The 22,269-nt window shown below is 38.8% G+C and overlaps 1 protein-coding gene across 1 annotated transcript in view; it reads right to left on the bottom strand.

Moving 5' to 3' along the window:
* mnat1 (MNAT1 component of CDK activating kinase) overlaps window positions 1-22,269 on the bottom strand; it is a 54,287-nt gene that overhangs the window by 29,781 nt on the left and 2,237 nt on the right. Inside the window, exons 2-6 of the mRNA XM_008400032.3 lie at window positions 14,767-14,919; window positions 14,342-14,415; window positions 13,216-13,319; window positions 12,958-13,098; window positions 10,183-10,314 (exon numbers count right to left, since the gene is read on the bottom strand). Of these exons, the coding sequence (XP_008398254.1) occupies window positions 10,183-10,314; window positions 12,958-13,098; window positions 13,216-13,319; window positions 14,342-14,415; window positions 14,767-14,919 (604 nt within the window). The remainder of the gene's footprint in view (window positions 1-10,182; window positions 10,315-12,957; window positions 13,099-13,215; window positions 13,320-14,341; window positions 14,416-14,766; window positions 14,920-22,269) is intronic.

The raw sequence follows: 22,269 nt of genomic DNA, 5'->3' as shown, positions 1-22,269 counted from the left end.
TTTTTTCTTTCGCTGTGAGCCATTATCTTCAAAACTACCAGAAAAAAACAAACATTTGAAATACATCATAAATGTGTGTATGATATTGAGTTTCTGGATTACAGCAATTAATTTCCTTTTTACTTATATCCAAATATAATGCAATGTAATTTAATTCATAATTTAACGACTAATAATAGAACAGAAATGGGCAGAGTACCCAAAAAATTTACTTTTAAGTAAAAGTAGCACTACTTAAGTAAAAGTAAAAAGTAGCCATTCAAGAAATTACTCAAGTAAGAGTAAAACGTATTTGGTAAAAAGTCTGCTCAAGTACTGAGTAACTGATCAAATGATCAACCATTTAATATTTTAAAAAACACATATTCAGATGGACCAAATATAAAGTGGAAATTTTTGGTATTTTAAGGATGAAAAATAAAGTCAGGTAAAAATATTTGTTTCTTTCAATAAAAAGCTTTTAAAAAAATTTAACAAAAACTGCAGGTGTGTGTCTATGTCTGATAAATTTTTGGTTAAAACATGTTTTTCATTCAGTGGACAGAAAATCCAGAAATTTTACTCAAGTAAGAGCAGAAATACTTCATAATAAAATTATTCAAGTAAAAGTAAAAAGTACAACATAGTAAAAATACTCCCAAAAGTATTTAAAAAAAATCTTAAGTAAATGTAATTGAGTAAAAGTAACTAGTTACCACCCAACTCTGTAATAGTTGGTAGCTATAGGTATAACTCAGCTAAGGAATAATGAAGTAATCTGGTGTTGACATGTTGGTATGAGGGGCCCCCAAATTAAAATCCGCTTGGGGCCCCAATAAAGGTTTGTGCCGGCCCTGTTCAGTAACTCAGATTTTCTAATGACAAGGCCAAGATTTTCCTGATGCATTCCTCTCCTAGGTGACCTTGAAAACTGGCACACGCAGGTACCGGGACATGACTCGTGTCTTTAAACATGGCGACACATAAAACAGGCACAATTATTTGCGGTGAGGCTTTGATTGAAGACCCCAACCCTATCATACAGCCCAAAAACCCAGACATGAGCTCTCAGAGGACTCCGCTCTAAATCATAAACTCATCACCTCCTATTAAAAGCCGGCATGAAAGTTGTTTTCAAAATGCTTTTGAGCAGGAAGGGGGGACGGACCCCCCAGCTCAACGGGACGGGGGGGTTTCAGATCAACAGGACTGACAGCCAAACACGAACATCTGCTTTTATCGTTACAGGGGCCCGTCCGACTACATATACAGCTTTGTGTGCATTGTAAGTTTGTGTATGTAACTGGTTTTTACACTCTTATGACACCCGCGTGGCACCGAAGTGGGCCTCTGGGGGCCATCAATCCTAATAAAACCACAGGGAAGGATGATTTGAAGAAATCACTGTCGAGCCGGTGGGAGCAATTCTGCAGCCTCAGCATTTGTACCGCTAACTTAAAAATAAAGTTTCTGTGCTGAGATGATGCCTGAAATGGATTATTAAAAGGTGAAATGAAGACGTCTCTTCCTGTGGTCTTTAGTTAAATTGACCCACTTGCAGTTTTTTTGTTCTGTTTTTTATATTGTTAATGTTTAAGAGCATCAGTTTTTATATTGGATAAAAATAACCAAAGTAAATATACAAGGCAGCTTTTAAATTGTAATTAATTTACTAATCATAGCAACCAAGCAGGGCACAGAATATGTGAAAAACTAAACTACCACACCTACAGAAACAAATATAAATATTAAAGCACTTTTCAAGCATGTTCATGGTATGTTTTCAAACGTTTCCAACAAAAACAAAAACAGTTTCGATTCTCTGTTATATATTATTTATTACTGTTATTAATAATGTGTACAAAAGGGACAATGTTAACTAAATAATTTTTTTAAAAATAATCTATAAAAAAATTTCTTGCCACGTTTTCAGGCATTTAGCAAATAGAAATAGTTTTTTTAATTCTGATTAATCTAAATCAAATAGAATTTGGTATAATTTAACTTCAGGCAGTGAGAAAACAATGTGTGAGTGTTTTTATTATCTTTCAATATCTGGTTTCAACTTAAATAATGTTTTTTTCAATCAAGTGATAGATTGCACTTTCAAGGACTTTATACGGAAATCCAAACTTGAAAACACAAGCATTTCAAGGATTTCAAGCACCTGTAAAAACCCTGTTGATAGAACCCACCTGACGACACAAAGTAGGAGAAATAGGAGTTAAAAGAAACATTTTACGAGAGAAAGTCAAGAATAAATGAGAAACAAAATCATCATCTTCAATTCTTCATGTTTAACTGCTGCCAGACTAGCAGAATCAAGAAATAATTCAAATAGAACCTATCTGGCAACATGAAGTAGGATAAAACAAATCAAAAAGCATCACATCATCTCCTAATCTGAATAAATTGAAGACCAGAAATGGAGAAAACATGGGACATTGGAGAACGTTCGTGGGTTTGTTAGTCTACCGTCTACAACTCAAACAGGAAACTCAAAAATTGAATCCAGCAGAACATCTAAACCATTCTCACAGTTAAGGTCAGAGTTCGCGACTCAAAAATAAGTAATAGATATTAGACAAAAATCAACGTTTACACTTTAACATGAAAATGGCTGCAAACATATGCTCAATTATTCAACTGTATGTCTTCGAAAAGCAGATGTGGAACCTCCTGCATAACCAACAAGAATGCAGAAAGTTTTTTCTGGAAGGTAAGTCAACAACAAAACACTTGTCCTTTGTTGCCACCATTGTACATACGGTGGCAAAACCTGCTGACCAAACATGCTGGAGCTGTGCTTGGGTTGTTAGGTGACAGGCTGGGGTTGCTAGGAGACAGTCAAGTGCGACTTGAGACTCAGGAGATTTTTGAAACGGCTCATCGTCCAGACACTAAAAAGAACATTAACTTATTAACAAAAAAACGTCAGGGTGTTTCTTCTTAAAGTGTTTTTAGAAGCAGTTGAGGCTCAAATGTAAATATATAAAAAGGTCCCCGTTAATGTACTCAAACAAACAAGTGCCAGGGAGAATTTTTTTTCACATCACAGCCTTGGTATTTGCTCCTGGTTCATCTGTTTGGAAATATTTAGCAGAAGAACCAGTGAAGACAGTCCAAGTACCACCAGTGGTGGGTTGAGCGAACACCCTGAACGGAAAGGAAGCATTGCAGAGGGATTGAAAATGATGCGCCTTGTTAGAAGCTGTGCTAACACTTTCCCAGTCCTCACTTCCTTGTTCTGCCCCGGAGCTGCCGGTGCTTCTGTGTGGATAAAGGGATTTGGGTTGCTCACTGGCACGCCGAGCAGCAAGTAGCAAGTGTAAAAACTGCTGGCTCCCTGTGTCTTACCAGTTTAAATATATCTCCCTGACCGGTGGCAGCTGCTCCGGCGCAAAGCCCCTAAAGCTGACAACTCCTTTTTCCGCCAAGCGGAGGCCGGCCAGCTTGCAGGCTGGGTTCGAAGCGCCCACCGAAGCCGGGCCGGGCCGTCACAGGGGGGCCGAGGTGCAAACGGACATGTGCTGATGCCAATCAGGGCTCCTACACTGCAAAAACACAAAATCTTACCAACTATTTTTCTCTAGTTTCTAGTGCAAAGTGCTTAGTACACTTGAAATAGGACTAATCTAACATTTTTCATGTTATAAGTATCTGCCAGTGGAAATGATACTTTTTATGAATATTAAGGAATTACTGACTTTAAACTCGTGCTGAAACCAACAATTATTTTAGTAATCGATTGTTCTGACTATAAATTGGACATGCTGCAATTTTTTCATTTAACCACTCATTTTTTTAAATGCAGTATTAGAAATCCATTAATAGATACAAATAAACTTATAATTTATGACATTATACGGCCTAAAATGCAACATCAGTATTTTAGGCCGTAAATGCAGATTCATCAAAGGATGAATGTGCAGCTAAAAATACTTCTAACATCAACATGTGAAAAGCTCAGCCCTTTCTGCTGATCTGCTGATTATCTTTTTAATTAATCAATTAATAATTGGATCAAAAAACTTGCTTAATAGGAGTTTTTTTTTTTCTCCAGAATTTGAATCAGGTGAAGCTGAACTTATGCCACTTGAGTTCTGGTTAGATGCAATTAAAGACAAATCTTAAAAGCAATGTATATATCTTTTGACTTACTTACTGATCTGATTATGTTATTCTTTCAACAAATGGCCTTTACGAGTCTTTATACTGCAGTTAACGATGAATCAATTACTAAATTAGTTGATGTTTATTTCAATATTTGATTAATCACAATTAATCCGACTAATCGTTTCAGCCTAACTTAAAACAAGCTCTTATAACTTGCTGAAAAGTTACTTGTAGGTAAATTTTACCTAATTTCAAGTGTACGAAGATATTTGCACTACAACTTAGACCAAAAACACTTGGTAAGATTTTGTGTTTTTGCAAACTCCCTTCTTAAAACCTCTTTGTTTTAATTAAAACAATGGAATGAAGATCACTGTGTGTGTGTTTTTTCCTGTGGAGTGTGAACAGGGAAGAGAAAATAAAGTGCAAACGTCAGTGGGGGTTGCGGAGAGTATGCAGCAACAACTCAGACAGAACAGGTTGGGCCAGTCTGCAGAGCGCGGCCTGCGTCGACAAGTGCATCTGCTGAGCAGAGGTCACGGTAGAGGACTCAACCAGGAGAGCAAACACACTCTCACCGTCTCCGTGTGTGTGTGACCGGGGTTTTCAATGGCAGGCAAATTCCACAGTCCAAGTGTCCAATGAGTGGCCAGAGAGAGCCCGGGTTATTTCAGCCTGCCACGCGGTGTTTAGGGATAAACTTTCCACCCACATTAGCTCATCCGTGTGTGTGTGTGTGTTGCTATTTGTTTATGTGCCTCCTGTTTCATTAGGTGCCCACGCCGGCCTCATCAGGTATGTCAGCTGCTTTGCTGCCTGTGGACAGAGGGCCCATGGGCCCCTGGCGGAGCTGGAACCGGGGACCTTTCATCTAAGGTGGCGCTGAAAGCCACTCCAAGGTGGAAAGATTCCCCATCGGTCAGCTGCTTTCCGGAATGGGACACTGCAGCAGCTGAGAACAATCCCCCATCAGCACAAACACACGCGCCCAGATGATGAAGCGTTTACCTTCACTGCCACAGAAACAGACGTCCCAGACGCAGTTTGCATGTTTTTGACCTGTTATGCTTCCTTGAACAGGTTAGGATATGTCTGTGTTCATTACATTTTTTGCACATTATTTTTCAATAATGAGATTTTAGTCAACCTAGCCAAGTACTTTTGGTCTAGTTTCTAGTGAAAAAACCTCAGAGCACTTAAAATAAGACAAAGCTAACTTATAAGTAAGTTTCCAGCAACATATAGGAGCTTCAATATTAAGTCAATAATTCCTTAATATTGATGAAAAAGAATTAGTTCCACTAGCAGATTATTTCATTTATAACATGGGATAAATGTGTTGATGGAGGTGAAATAATCTGCCAGGGGAACTGGCACTAGTACAAAGCTCCTATATCCTGCTGAAAAGTTACTTGGAAGTTAGTTTTGTCTCATTTCAAGTGTAGTTAGATAGTTTTAGGACGTCTTGTCACTTTAAATCCAAATAAGCTGCTGCTGGCCACATCCCCCAACTCAATGTTTACAGAGAAAAAAGTTGCAAATAAATGCACAATTATGCAACTGTAAATCTTTGAAAAACAGAAGTGGAGCTTCCTGCACAACCAACAAGAAAATCTGAAGCAAGATCTAAGAGATTAAGAAAAAAGATTCTTAATATTGATGAAGAAGTACTTGTTTCACTTATAACAAGACATTTTTCAATAATCTGCCAGTGTAACAAGCACAGTTTCATCAATATTAAGTAAAACAGGCTCCTATGTCTCGCTAAAAAGTTACTTGTAAGTGATTTTTTTCTTATTTCTGAAATGGAGAAAACATGGAACATTGGAGAACGTTCGTAGGTTTGTTAGTCTACAGTCTACAACTCAAACAAGAAACTCAAAAAATGAATCCAGAACAACATCTAAACCATTCTCACAGTTAAGGTCAGAGTTAAGATATCTACACCATAAACTGGACCAAATATTCTTGGCACTATTTTGTATTTTTGCCATGTAGTTTTAATAAGGTAAGTCAACAACCAAACACTTGTCTTTTGCATACAGTGGTAGAAACAGCTGACTAAACATGCTGGAGCTCCGCTTAGGTTGCTAGGTAACGGTGGCCAGGATTGTGACTTAACGATTGGAAGGTTTTTGAAACTAATTTTTCTAATACCAAAAAACATGAACCTATTCTTAAAAAGCATCTTGGTGTTTTTTTTTTTAAATCACTTTGGCTGTTTTTAGAAGCAGTTGAGACCCAAATGGAATAATAAAAACATGCAAAATGTGAAATTTGCATAATAAGTCCCCTTTAAAATCTGTGCCTCTCTCTACGCAGGTGCCAAGTGAACTCTTCGGTGGCATGAAGAGTCTTGGCACCATGCTCCATCCCGTGTTAGACAACAACCAGCCTGTTTAAACAGCAAATCCTCCCACGCAGAGCAAGTCTTTTGATTTCAGAGGACTTCTATTTTAGAAAGACACTTTATTCTTCAAACGCTGCGTGCTCAGACATCGGGGGAGGGGCACAGAGTGTATTTATCTGCATGCACCCGCACATGGACGTTTGTGTGTCTCCTGGTTCAATAGAGCAATCTACAAAGTGAGGGATTAGAGAAGGTTTCCAGACCATTCCTGAGGCAAGACCAGGCCCATCCCACCACACATCACACCTGGACTAATACGACTTTCCCCCCCTGGATTGGCCAACTTCCTCTTCAGGCCATTCAACTGTGACGTTAGCACTCGGTGTTTAGCCAGGAGTCCCCCTCACCAGTTCAAAGGAAACCCATCCAGCTCTTCCCAAATCAGGACTGGATTCAACATAAGGGTCTGCTTTAGACATAGTTGGAAATGACTACGATGCTGGGGAAGAGCTGGCATCTTTAAGTTTCTCTTTAATGGCTCAAGTGCAGATAGATTGGATGAAAAGTTACTGTGAACTTCACCCTTGCAAGTCTAAGTTTGGTCTAGTTTTTAGAGCAAATATCTTAGTTTGGTTGAAATAAGACAAAACTAACTTTCAAACAAGATAATAGCTTGTTTAAGTAAATAATTTCTTAATATTAATTTTTTTTAAAAGTACTAGTTTCATTGGCAGACTATTTAATTTATAGTACGGAAAAATGTACTGTAAGTGAAATAATCTGCCAATGGAACTAGTACTTCTTTAAATCAATATTAGGGAACTATTTACAAAAACAAGGCCCTGTACTTTGCTGAGAAGTTACTTGTAATTTAGTTTTGTCTTATTTCAAATGTACTAAGATATTTGCACTTGAAAATAGATCAGAAATGCTTGTAAAGATTTTGTGTTTTTGCAGTTAATTCTCAAGTATAGCCACATGTTCTCAATTGGAATTATGTCAGTACTTTGACTAGGCCATTTTGATAGGCTTGTGTTAAACCTGTCGTGTCCAATCAGGGCTTCCATACTGCAAAAACACAAAATCTTACCAAGTATTTTTGGTCGAGTTTCTAGTTCAAATATCTTAGTGCACGTAAAATAAAACAAAACTAACTTAAAAGTAACTTTTCAGCAAGATACAGGAGCTTGTTCAACCCAATTCTTCAATATTAATGAAAAATTAAATGGATGTTATAAGTGAAATAATCTGCCAGACTTTTTAACTTACAATATGGGAAAATGTCTTGTGCCGCTGACAGGTTATTTTAATTATAATCCACACTTTTTCATCATTATTAAGGAATTATTGACTTAAAACAAGTTCTTCTTCTGCGTTTAAAAGAAATATAATTGAAGTTTTGTTGTGTGTTTTTGTGCATTTTAAATATGTCACTAATAGTCTTCTAAGTTAATAGCTAAGTTGTTTGGATAAGAGGAAGATGTTAAAAGTTTATTTTACCCTTTCATTCATAATTTCTTTCAGTTGCTACATGAACTCTTCATATTTATTGAGTGAATATGAAATGAATTAAATTAAATTGCAGTAATACTACAGAGAGTTTGCACAAATCTCTTTAAGCGATGAAATATCCACATATTTCAGATGTGCTTTTCCCAATTTCTTCCCAAAAGCTCGCAGATACATGCATTCCAGCAATCTGCACAAACCCACGGCTCTTTGCTGAAAGCCTACCAAGTCAAACAAAAGTCATTCCTCTGGACTCTGAGGTGAAGGGAAATCCAAACCAACACTTTCCCCTGACTCACGTCTCTCGGTTCGACCGAGCAGATGCGTGGTGAGAGCTCTGTTCCACTAACAGCAGCTCAAACGACAAGATGAAGAGAAATTAAAGCAAGAAGCCGGGAAGGCGGCCAAAAGCAACACAATCGTGGTGCGTTTCTCTCAGTCAGTGAGTTTAAATTTCTACATTATATTAAAAACTGTGACATTCAGAGAACCACACTGAAACTGGGCATGAAGCAGTTGTCTTTAGAGAGAAGTGAAAGTTTACGTATAACAGAGCGTGTAAAAAAGCATTTTGAAGCCTTAGGTGAGTATGAAGCAGATATCTTTGCCATGCATCACTAAACTGTGAGAAGACAACCGTGTCTCATGAGGGCTGCAGTGGAGGGAGTGAGGATGATGACACAGCCTATCTCAGCCCGTTAAAATGAAAATAAATGACCGAAAACGTGAACGACAGCCAAGTATGAAGGTCTCTCCAGGCACCATGTGCACAAACTGCGGCGCAGCTAAAGCCCGGAGCCCACATGCCCGGCCCTCGTGGGACCCACCGCTGCTACAGCAGGAATGTGATGATCCGAGCGAAGAGGCCCAATGCCCGTTCCCACACTGAGGGGAAGCAGCAGGCGACGACTAAAGTCCTCCGTTTCAGGCCCTACACTGCAAAAACACAAAATCCTACCAACTATTTTGGTCCAGTGCTAGTGAAAATATCTTACAACACTTCAAATATGGCAAAACTAATTTAAAAGTAACTTTTCATCCAGACACAGAAGCTTGTTTCAAGTCAGTAACTCCTCAATATTGATGAAAAATACTAGATCAACTGGCAGATAATCTGCCGATGGAAGTTATTGATTTAAAACGAGTTCTTATAACTTACTGAAAAGTTGCTTGTAAGTTAGTTTTGTCTAATTTGAAGTGGAATAAGATATTTGGACTAAAAATTACACCAAAAATACTTGGTAATTTTTTTTTTGCAAGTAATGAATAACCTAGAGCTGAATAATAAATCAGTAACAATATATAAACACAGGATCAATATCAATCGATAGTATTCAATGGATAGAAGACTCACTGAACGGTGGCCCATTTACACACAGCATGAAAGCTTTTAGTAGCTCAACCTCTCAAGGTCAGCTAAGCAAAGCTGGTGGAATCAACTAACTCACTCACTCTATGGTTACCTAGCAACTAACTGCTCACTCTATGGTTACCTAGCAACGACTTGTTGAGTAGCTGATGCAGCAGCAGTTTAAAGTTTAGCCACTGTGCCTCATAACTGCTTAAAAGTTACCAAACTATAGAAACTGTGGATAAAATAGAAATGGTCGTGTCATCGGTTTGGCAATAGTTTTGATTTAAAACCAAAAACTAATCAATAATTATCAATATCACCTAAATATGAAACCCTTACATTGTGATACGTCTTTCAGCCATAAGTAAGGAAAAATAATAAAGAAAGAGAAAAGAAAAGAAAAGAAAAATGAAAGGAAGAAAGGAGTGAGTGAGTGAGTGAGTGAGTGAGTGAGTGAGTGAGTGAGTGAGTGAGTGAGTGAGTGAGTGAGTGAGTGAGTGAGTGAGGGAGGGAGGGAGGGAGGGAGGGAGGGAGGGAGGGAGGAAGGAAGGAAGGAAGGAAGGAAGGAAGGAAGGAAGGAAGGAAGGAAGGAAGGAAGGAAGGAAGGAAGGAAGGAAGGAAGGAAGGAAGGAAGGAAGGAAGGAAGGAAGGAAGGAAGGAAGGAAGGAAGGAAGGAAGGAAGGAATTAATAAAACATGGAAGAAAAAAGGAATTAAAGGAAGAATACCAAGGAAAGTAGGAAAGAAGGAAATAAAGGAAGAATACCAAGGAAGTTAGGAAAGAAGGAAGGAACAACAACATTTAGACAAAAGAAAGTTTCCCAGCCTTTTCAATGCTCAATTAATACCAAAAAGATCCAAAGTGTTTCACTTACGATCTGGATCCCAGTAGAGAACAAGCTGGTCGGCTTCACATTCTGTTTCTGCTGCTCTATCTGCGTCTCCAGCTGGGCGGCGCGAACCTTGTGTTGAGCAAGCAAGATGGTGGCAGGAAGCTTGGACTGTTCCTGGAGGAACACAAGCGGTTTCAGTGGCTGTCATTAAAGCGTTTCATTACGAGGCCGGCACCGGCGGCAGCCCCTTCCCATCATTCATCGCTGCAGCGAGATAACCATCAGCAAGTGGTGCTTTCAGCCGGGCTGTCACCGGGCTGAAGGCGCAGATATTAAAAACCGAGCAGGAGAACAAAACCTCCAATTAAATCCAAGGTCAGAGGACATATGTCTAAGTACAGCAACTACTAAAGCGGAGATCATGCAGCAGACAGGAACACTGAAAAAACACAAACTCACACCAAGTATTTTTGGTCTAGTTTCTAGTGCAAACTAGTATTTACATAAACCTTTGATTGGTGCAGATAAAACGATGATCAAGGCTGAAACTACCAAGTATTTTAGTTATCCATTAATTGGATTTTTAAATATGGTACATGCTGCAGATTTTTCATTCAACTTTTTTATGCAATATTAAAAGATGCTAATAAACAAATAAAGCAATGACATCCATTTGTAACAAAGGATGCATCTGCAGTAAAAAAACACTTCTAACATCAACATGTGAACATTAATGCAGTGTGGGATTAATCTATTGGTTATATTTGGAATAACTGATTCATAATTGGGAAGCAAAAGCTGCTTAGTGAGATTTTTTTATTATAATTTTTTTACATAATACGATCTGGGTGAATCTAAAACTATAAAACTTGAGCAGTTCTAGGTAGAAGATATTTACAGAGAAAGTTCATTTCAATCTTAAATGCAAAATGTATATATTTATTTTACAGTTTTGGTTTAATAACTGCTTTCTAAAAATGGCCGTTTTAGTCTGTGTACACCAGTTAATGAATCATCAATTACTAAATTAGTTGATGATTAGTTCAATAACCAATTATTCAATTAACCGTTTCAGTCCTACTGATATTAGCTGGTTAATTAATCAGGTGATAAAGGAAGAGGGAACAGTCTTTTAGCCTTATTTCAGCAAGCTGACAGGCAGAGTGCAGCAACATTCTAGCTCTTTCAATGACTGCTCATTAAAATGAATTTGAACTGCTGAAATAGTGTCATAAATTATTGTTAAGGCTTTTGTATTTGTATTTATTCAGGAACTTTTGGGCACCCTGGTACCGGTAACCGGACCGGTCCATGCAAAAGTTTCAGCATTAACTATTTCATCTACATTTGTTGAATTTAAAAATTGAAGAAAAGTTGAATCAAATCCAAGGTATACTATAAAAATAGTCTTTAAAATGACCAGAAATGTCATAAATATGTAAATTAAAGTATTAGCTGATAAGAATAAAGCAGATATCAGAGATAAACGAATAAATTCTGTGTGCAAATGGCCACAGAGAGGCGGAGAAGTCGGAGTTTAGAAGAGTTTCCCTCAGAGGGGGTCTGAGCTGATCTCATCTGCCTACAGTCAACAGGCCCTGTGCCTTAAACAAACAAGCACACAGCTTAACCTGTTATCTGTGATGGTCCTTCTGCTGGCAGCTCTGCAGGAACAATATCTTCCAAAGCCCTCAACTCAAAACAATGGAGCCGAAAAGCTCTGGGATCACAGAATGAGAACAATGCAAGCCGCAGCGCAATGATTTGTAATAAGCTCTTAATGGTGTCACAGGGTGACGGTGTGTGTCTGAGAGTGTTTTCACACCTGAAAGCCCAGTAGACTTGGTTCGGAAAGTTGTAACATTTGTTTCATTTTTAGCTGCTGCAGTTTGATTTCACACTGTACTGAGTGAAACAAACCAAACTAAATGAAAAACCTATTTGCCTCCTTGCCTGGGGTGGCGCTGCATCAACAACCACTGAGGGAAACAGCATTAAAACCTCAGAAGAAGACAGCTTTCTTGGTCACAAAATGTAAGCAAAAATGGAGTGGCGTCAGATTTTAGTGGTTGTAGAATTTCTCTTTTGTCATTTCTCCTACTAGCATTAAAACCCTGTCATGCTTTACGCCAAGTAACGAAATCAGTTCTCATTAACGTAAACCTGTGATGAGAATTGAAAAATGTCTTTGCAGAGCAGCATCCACCTGCCAAACTCAACACCAGGCCTGGGTCAAACTGTTTCGACAGAACTCTGAACAAAGTGTTGCCTGAATGGTCAAACATTTGTTACTGTGCTTTATTTTCAACCATGATATGGTTTTCGTACTCGGATACTTTTGAGGAACGTTTTTATGATGTGATGTAAAAGTATGTACATTTGTACAATTCTTCACAAAATAACTTTTACAAAATAATGTGCAAAATCTGAATAAAACTTACCAAAACCATGTGACTGTGCATCGATGAAGTATATGGGAACCTCATTTGTTTTGGTTGTATTTACCCAGAATGCCTTGTGCTGTTGTCCACTTTCTGCTTTTGGAGCGGTCTTCAGTTTGCTTGGCATTTAAATATGCATCTAGAGTTCACTTCAACTAAACAGAGATCTAGGTTTTTAGGCGGACAAGAGTTCACTTTTTTGGTCTGGATCAGATTATGCATTCATAAGTCCCCAAACGAACCAGAGTTCAGTTAAAACGGACTAAATAGTGCTGGTGTGAAAGCACCCTCAGAGTGCACTAAAGCAAGTGCATCAGCTGTTCTTCTCTTGTCACTTTTAGTAAATACGGACATGCGGCACATGTATGTTTCTCACCAGTTCATCCAGCAGAGCCTGTTTGCTCTTCCTCTTAGCCTGCAGCTGCCTCTGCTCCTCCTGCAGCACCTCCAGCCTCCGCTGCTCGTTGCTCTGGTGCTCCAGAAGCAGCAGCTCCTCCAGCTCTTCCTGCTCCCGCGTCTAAGGGAGGAGAACGAAACATTATCCTCAAAACAATCTGCAACATCACCCACCGCAAATCTGAAGTCAAATCTGAAGTCATGCAAGTGTTTGTTTAAGAGAGGGGACGCTGCTTACAAGCTTCGCCTTATTTCTCTGGATGTTGTCTTTGTTTTCCCTCTGGTACTGCTCCATCCTGCCCTTGGTGTTCTCCACATCAACGTTGTTTGTAAGATTGTAAACTGCATTTAAAAGTAAAAAAATAATACATAATTGTTTTTAACTGTAAAAATGTAATGTTGTGTATCTGTAAATAATAATATTCAGATGAGAGAAGCGAAATCAACACCTTTACCTCTACAGACACAATTAGGAGCTTCCATTTTACATATTAAGATTGAAGAAATTTAAAGTCATCCATGACTGAACATCACTTAGAATAATAAAAAGCTTAACAGAGGATGGCTCAGAGTGTTTAGGAGGAAATAAAGCTGGCAATCAGCAGCATATGGAAAGAAATTGACTGCAAAAACTAAACTTTATAAGGTATTTTTGGTCTAGTTTCTAGTGCAGCTATATTAGTACACTTGAAATAAGAAAGAAACTAACAAGTAACTTTCCAGCAAGATATAAGAGCTTGTTTTAAGTCAGTAATTTCTTAATATTGATTTTTAAAAAGTAGTAGTTCCACTGGCAGATTATTTAAATTATAATGTAGGAAAAATATCTTGATATAAGTGAAGTAACAATATTTCAAAGGATAGCTCCCAGCAGTGAAAAAAGAAGTGACCAAGTTCAGAGCCCTGCAGTACACCCCAATGCAAACATCTTTCATAATATGCCAGTAGAGCCAGTTATTTTTTTTAACAATATTAAAGAATTAATGTCTTAAATCAAGCTCCCACATCGTGCTGAAAAGCTACTTGTAAGTTAGTTTTTTCTTATCTCAACTCTACTAAGATATCTGCACTAACAACTAGACAAAAATACTCTGTCATGTTACAAGTTTTCAAAAGACAGCTCCCAGCAGCAGGAGATAAAGTTTGAAAACTAGTGGGGCAATAATAGAGCCTTGTGGTACACCCTATGAAAAATATTTGGGATGCTTTTTTGCTTTTTTTTTGCAAAAATAGTGATTGGAGATTAATGGTGACCCTCAGTCCATCCAGGCTGAAAGTCCTCAGAGGGGCTTGTACTCCCAGATCCAATCGGTCTTTGATGAGAAGACATTGGTTATTCCAGTCTGAGGCCTTCCTGTTCCTACCTATGTCCTCCACCTGCTCCAGATAGTCGTTATAGTCTCTCAGGCTGGGGAAGTCGAACTCTCTTTTATTGTAGCTGCAGAGAAACAAGAGGAGCAATCACCGACAGTAACAGCATCCATTAAATCAACCATTTTATAAACCATCTCTGCATTCTGCCCAATACACACATACATTAGATCTCAATTAAGGGGCTATTAAAACACTGATAAGATGGAGTGAAAGAGGACAGGGAGGGGCTGCGGAGTAAAAATCTGGCAGAGAAAGAGCCTCCGCCCTCACCCCCCGGGGAGACTCATTGTCTACAAAACAAACAGTGTAATGAGGAAGACAAAGGCAGCTTAAGAAGTGGGAGGAGGCCTGGAGTAACATATAAACACAGAGAACCACACCCCTAATGCCCACCCCTCGACCCAAACTCACTCACATTTTCATCACCTTCTTGCGGATCTCTACCTCCTTGTCCACAGTTGCGTCTTCGAAGAGCTGCACGCGGAAGTTGCTCTTCCTCAGAGGCGTGTCGCATTGCACGCAGTTCCCCGAGCCACGCACAAACAGCATCTCCACACAGTTCTCGCATCTAAGGCAACAAGCAGAACGTCGGCGACACAGCTTCATGTGCAAATACAGTTTTCATTTCTCCAAGAAACGAGGCAATAATGCAGCAGCGGGCGATAATGGGGGATCAGAATATTTCTCCTAAGTGCTCAAAGATGGCCGGGATTACGCTTGGAATGTCGATTAGGCCGCCTCGCACTCTCAGACAAGAGCAAATTAGTCCCAACACCCCATCAGCGGAGTGTCTGTCTGCGCTGGAAAAACGTTTGCTTTATTGTTGTTTCAGCAGACCTCAACCATTCTGCCAGGTTGCGTAACATGAGAGAAATCCAGCTCAGTAATTTGTGCAGAACTCATCCCAGGACAGATTATATGTTGAGTAACTTTGGAATATTTCAGGTGTTTGAGTTTTCCTTCATCCCCTGATTAAAGGAAGTATTATAAGATGAAATATTTGTGATTTTAACTATCATATTGCCAAATTTTTAAGACTATGGCCAAAACATCTATTGGAGAGAAAGATGTAGTGATTTTTTTTTCTTTTTGCCAAAATCACTTTATTTTACTCACTATTTTGGGAAAGTGACGATATACATCTGCCATTTGTTTATTTTTTATTATTATTATCCATAAAGTTTGAGACCTTCAACATTGAAACCGAGCATAAAATTTATTACGAGAAATTTAACTTTTCAAACCAACCCAGCTTTAGTGGAAAAGTAATTATCCCATTTGTTAAATCATGAATTAAATGTTTTTATTCCATTTTTTCAAAAAGTTTCAATCTATTATCCGTCTGACAACATGGAGTGTGTTAACAGATTTTAAAAAACATGTTCTCAAGAATTTCAAGAACAGATGAGAAACAAATTTTCTTCCAGTTCTTCAGCCTGGAAATGGTTTCTAAGGCTTTTGGACTCCAGCAAACATTAGCGAGAAATGGAGTGGCAAATCTTTCCAGGAGTGGTCGGCCTACCAAAATTACTACAAGAGAGCATCAACAACTCATCCAGGCAGTCACAGAAAAACCCAGAACATCTAAAGCTCCAAGTCTCACTTGGTTTCCTAAAAGTCAGAGTTTACGGGTCAACAATAATAAGACTTGGACAAAATGGCTTCCATTTTTGTTTGGTCCAAAACAAAAATGGACCAAACAAGAAAATACCAATTTCTTGGTATTTTCGCTTACCAAGAAAATATCTTTATGATCCCCCAAACTTTTGGGAAAGTGTTCTGTGGACCGGTATATAATGACCAGCACTTTAGAAGTAGAACAGTCAAACATGGTGGTGGTAGTGTGATGATCTGAGGATGCTTTGCTGCTCAGTCCCTGGACAATTTACTCTTGTCCAGGGACAATAGTAAATTTGATGCAAACATGAATTCAAGTTGGGTAACACAGGAGGACAATAATCCAAGGAACCAGTAAAAAGAAAACTGGTCCACCTAAAAACCAAAGTCTAAGTTTGGTTAAAGTGAACTCTAGTGCTGTTTGAATGTATATGTGAACACCAAGTGGACCAGCGAACGCTCCAAAAGCAGGAAGTGGACTATAGTACAGGGAAATCTGGGTAAATACAACCAAATCAAATCAAATCAAAGTCTAGAGCTAGTGAGAGAAATGGCTCTTGATCTTTTACCAAAGACAAAAGAGAAATCCTACAACCACTCAAATCTGAAGCACTTTATTTATTTTTTTACATTTTGCTCATGTCTTCTTTGTAGGCGTTTGTGTCGTTTCCTTCAGTGGTTCTTGGTGCAACGCCCCCACAGGGCAGGAGAAGACAGGTTTTTCAAGGGTTTTGGATCAGTTTGAAAGCAAACCACAGCAGCTGGAAATGTAACAAATGTCACAATTTTAGTCCCCAATCGACCCAAATCTACCGGGTGTGAAAACACCCTCAAGTATCAAGCATGAAGGTTTTGGAACGGCCTAGTCAAAGTCTAGACCTAAATATGATTTATACACAGTAGTATGACATAAACTGACACTTCGTGCATAATAACTCTGAACACAATCAGGTTTTAGGTTTAGAGGTGATTACTACACTGCCATGTTTTTTGGATAATTGTATTTTTTAAATAAATTACATGATTTGAAAACTGCTCCTTGTATTTTCTCACGCTATCTTTGCCTGATATAAAAAATGTATTTTATGCACTGAGACATTTTAAGTGTGGAAAAATTTACTCAATAGATTTTCGAGACCACATATGGGACAAAACAGCAGAGTCACAATGAGTTTTTCAGCTGGACTTCACCTTCTCACATAATACTCAAAGCAATCAGTGATTCTTTTTAATCTGGACCATTTTCTACATCATGTGATCATCAGGCTCACCTGAGGGCACAGACCTGAATTTAACCATCAATCACACCTTTATGCAGGTAGGCGTTTACCCATCAGTCACACTCCAGTGAAGAGTGGAGACTGCAGATAATGGGAATGTCCCTTTATGTCCCCCTGACGGGCTGAAGAGGGTGGATAAACGTTTGCACAGTCGCTCTTTTAATTAAGTCTCCGTGGAGCTTTATTGCCACAGAAATCCAACTTCCAGCTCATGACCACCCTCACAAAAATGGACATCTGGTTTCCGAGCACCAGCATTATTCAGAATTACTAGAGGAAAGACGAATTTCTCTGTACACCTCACTGACGGTATGCCTGAGTCACTTCATTGCCGCCAAATCGAGCCAAGTGAAAAGTTCAAGAAAGACACAAACATTCGGGACAGTCATGCAAGACGTTTCACCTCATCAGCAAGACGCAAAGCAGAAAACACAGCTAGAGAGGAAAGTGCAGACACGTGGAATTTCTCTGTTTACACCTAACGCTTCCAATAAGGGTCAAACAAGCCCAACCTGCCGCAACTTAAAGCGCTAATGCTCTCATGTGTCAGTTTGGCTTGGCCGTAGCCACGCTGAGACGTTGAAAATGAAAGCAAACCGACAGCCAGAAGCATGTGTGGTGTCCAGTTGGTGTCTCTGAGTTGGGAGCGAGTCCTGGAACAGGCAGATGTTCACTGCGGCCTCAGGCTACAGCAGATCTATAGACCTCGCCATATGGAGGTGGATGGAGAGATTCTGCTTGTTTCCACAGGCCCACAAAGAGCCCATTCATCAACACAGGGCAAGAAGCGGGGCGTAGCTTGCCCCCTGCCCCATAAATGGACCACACAACAGAACCCTCTAAGGGGCAAATCCTGTGTAACTCTAGAGCAGAGAGATGACCCCTTAAAATAAAGGGAGGAGACTTTTCCATCTTCTGCTCTGTGCCAGCTTTCATGTTCAGAGATATAACCCCGCTCAGACAGAAAGACGTTTCAGAAGTAACAGCTTGCCATCTCTATGTCCCAGGGCTGTTGTTGCTGACAGAGTGCTTTGGACACCTCCCTCTCTCACCTGTCCTGCTCAGAGCTCCAGGCTCCTATCTCTTCATCTGCAGCTGTCAGCAGGTCGCAGAGGGGGTTGAGGGGTAATAGGAAGGTAAACAAGGCAATACTGGCTCAGCAAAGAGACTAACACCACTACATCCTAACTCTACCTACCCGCAAGAAAGAGACAAAGCATAACGGACCTATGGGTTGCTGTGATAGAGCTCTTGACCTTCCCAAACCAAAGATGGAGTCCATGTAGACTTCAGTAGGTCCAAAGCTACCAGAATCTACAAACTGTCTTGTTTACATGGGGTAACCCTTTATTTGAAGGGGTATGCATGACTAACATAACACCTATCATGAACATGAAGGAGTCTTCATGAATGTTTACGACTGTTGTCATCAAGTGTCATTGGGTAAAGACACTTTTAATTCAAAATAGCACTAAATGTTGAATTAAAAGTCCACTGAACGTGTCAACTTTGTATTAAAAGTGTCATTATTTACCGAGTGACTCTTTATGACAACAGTCGTAAGATTCACGAAGACTCCTTTATGTTTACAACAGTGTCATGTTAGACTTATGGACACCCCTGCAAATAAAGTGTTACCTGGATCGCTTTTCAAACTTAAGGTGCTCGACAGACGAGACACCGCCGCTAATTCTCCATCCATTTCCTGTAAAACTGGAGCGATGAGGCGACAATCGTTGCCCTCCTCCTGCCAAGCGACTGTCGAAGTTTGTGTATGTGAAAGTTTGAGCTTGTACATGTAGAAGTGTACATTCAGGCTAGTGAAGCGATACAAGAAAGTTGAAAAATGTTACATTTTTGTCGCGTCGCTGCTGTTGCCGTGTGTTGGGTTCATGGCTTTACACTGTCGTTCGTCACTGCTGGTGTGTCGAGCCCATTAGGAGGTTTTCACACCTGATAAACCGGTAGTCCTGTTTTGTTAGGGACCAACATGTCAACATTTGTCACAATTTCAGCTGCTGCAGTTCTCTTTCACACTGCTCTGTGTCAAACGAAACTCATTGACAATCCTATTCACCTCCTCTCCTGTGGGGGCGGTACACCAAGAACCACTGCAGGAAACGACAGAAAAACCTCTGAAGAAGACATGCACGCATCTTTCTTTTTCATGAAATGTAAACAAAAATGGTGTAGGAACAGATTTTAACAGATGTAGGATTTCCCTTTTGTTTTTGGTAAAAGACCATGAGCCATTTCTGCTGCTAGCAGCAAATTTGCTTTGGTTGTATTTACCTGCGCTTCGGTCCGCTTCCTCCGTTTGGAGCGGCCTCTGGTCCGCTTGGCGTTCACATACGCGTTCAAACAGCACCAGAGTTCAGTTATTTTCACATCAGAGTTCAATTATTCACACAAATGAACCGCACCTTCTAGAACTAGAGTTCGATTAAAGCGGACTAAATGGGAAAGCACCTTTACTTACATCCCAATCAATGAGATTTATTAATAGATGGCTTTTCAAACCTAAAAGTGAGAAACAAATTGCTTTGCAGAAGATGAGAGAAAAATAAGCATCTTCCAAAGCTAATAAAGTCAAAGCACAGAATCAGTGTGATGTGAGCTTGATTTCTGATCCTGGCCTGCATTCAGCTGAATGTTGTAGCATCTGCAGTGAAGTTAAGCTCTTCTTGGGAGGCCCAGAAAGCAGTGCATTACAGTAATCGATTCTGCATGTTATAAAAGCGTGTCTTAGTATATCTGCATTGGACCGAGAGAGAAACTCAGACGAAACTGGTGATAAAATATTCTGAGCTTCTTCTATTACTGTCTTCAACCGAGTTCTGTCCTAAATAAAGAATATCCTCAGGCATCTAAACTTCTAAAATGTATTAAAATAAAAAGAGAATAAATGAATCTCAGGTCATCATCAACATTGATGTCTTTCTCATCAACACAGCTCTAAAAATTAATGTGATATTTTCTGATGATACCATCCCACAGTGCCATAAAAATATGGGACCTAAAACTGAACCTTGTGGAACTCCACACTGCACAGCTGTGCACATAACTAGGTGAAGCCGTATACTGTCAAAGAATTGTGGTGATTCTTACAAATAACCCTGATTACCTAACCTGGAAAGCTAGTTAAGACTGGTTAAATGAGTAACTATCCTCACTGACATTTGAGTTTATAGCCATGGGGGAAACAAATTAATCATAAAGGGATCCGAAAGAGTTTAGCTGAATGTCATAAAACAGAAAAAAGATGTAAAAAGATATCTAAGGAAAATAGTCACCAACGTTCAAAGTGAAATTAAGAAGTGGGAAATGATGGGATTCAGGAAGACCAACAAAAGTTTTATCTAGAAAAACAGTTTCTTTAAGAAGAAAACCATAACTGTATCAACTGCAGACATGTTTCACCAAGAAGAATGCGTAAAGAACCTCAAGCTGGGCGCGGGTTGACAATTCACAGTAAGAACCAGGCCACAGCTTTGGATCAGGGTCAGTTGGTTAGCTTTACAACAATTTGATAATAAATGTAAAAATGTTCCTTTTTTTTCTATCACTCTCTGAAATATTGCCAAAAACTTTGGCAACAAAATTTTAAATTGTACTGTCCACAAAGTTCTACTAGAATTTGAGATTTGAGCTGGACAACTAAAAATGTTTCCAGAAACACAAATCAGTCCAATAAAATGCCGCAATCAACCATATTAAATCCTGCAGCTACATTAGAGCATTTAAAACCAGCACTGATGGTCAGACAATGATAAATGACAACATTGCTGTTTTGAGACCATTTTCAAGTAATACATTGAAAATGGCATAATAATGCAAATTTGCTCTCTCAAAAAACAACAAAATTTTATTTTGTGAAAACTAAAATTGGAGCTTGAAGATATTTTAAATATCCAATATAAAATAAAAAACAAAAGCAGTAAATAAAACTGAAATAAAAAATATACACACAACAAAAACCATAAATAAAAATATGATTATAATGTATGATTATATAATATGATTATAATGTCTCTGTAAACAAAATTACCCTTAAAAAATATTAATCATCAGACTGGAAATTACGGAGCTTATTTTAATTTTAATTGATTACTTCAACAGGTTTACATGAAGTTTATTAATTTTAAATGCTAAATGTGTATATTTTTGTACAATTTTGACTGAATACTTTGCTTTTCAGTAAATTTCCTTTTTTAAGTCTGAATCTTCCAGTTAGCAATTAATTGATGACTAAATTTGTTGACGATTATTTCAATTATCGATTAATCACATTTAATCCGTCTAATCATTTCAGTCCTAATCTGCACCATGTCCAAAGAACAAGAGTTTGATATCATTCTGTTAACATAGTAAGTAAAACACATTAAGCTTAATCAGTGTCTTCCAAAGCGACGTCTAGCGGAGTTTAAATTTAGATTCATGGAGGAGAAACTAAAACCTCCAGGGTTTGTTTAGCTCAATCAACAGTTCAAAAGCAAAACACAAGCATTTAAATTGAATATTTCTCAAAAATTCAGTTTAATTCAATTTATTAAACGAATAATTACAATGTCACATGAAAGAGACGTTGTTAAACATTTCAATTTAGATCAAATCAATTCATCCAAACTTACAAAACATGTTTCAAAACATCCACCGAATGATATTAGAGATGACAGAAATAAAAAATAAAAAACCAGATAAACAGTCTGCTCCCAGCAGGAGCAAAGCCAAGGTGACCTGATCCAGGGCGCTGCTTAAAATTGCTTCATTTGCAGAATCGTTTAATTTTCTGCATGTAGCTCTCCATCCAGACTGAGGCGGGAGGAGTTATGAGCCCTCGCTGACCTGATGACGAAGCACGGCCACTTCCAAATGGTACCACGCTCAATAAGCAGAAGGTGGGTCAGAAAAGTCACGCTGATCAGGCCACCGCGGCATCAGAGAGCTGCTTCTATGTCTAACCTTCTGCAAACTGCAGCCAATAATGAGAAACTATATAAATCTCACATAGATGAGAAGAA

This window comes from Poecilia reticulata, chromosome 22, assembly GCF_904066995.2.
Source record: "Poecilia reticulata chromosome 22, P_reticulata-male-v2, whole genome shotgun sequence".
NCBI lineage: Eukaryota > Metazoa > Chordata > Actinopteri > Cyprinodontiformes > Poeciliidae > Poecilia > Poecilia reticulata.
Note: the sequence above shows the minus strand (reverse complement) of the source record. Positions and strands in the feature narration are given on the sequence as shown.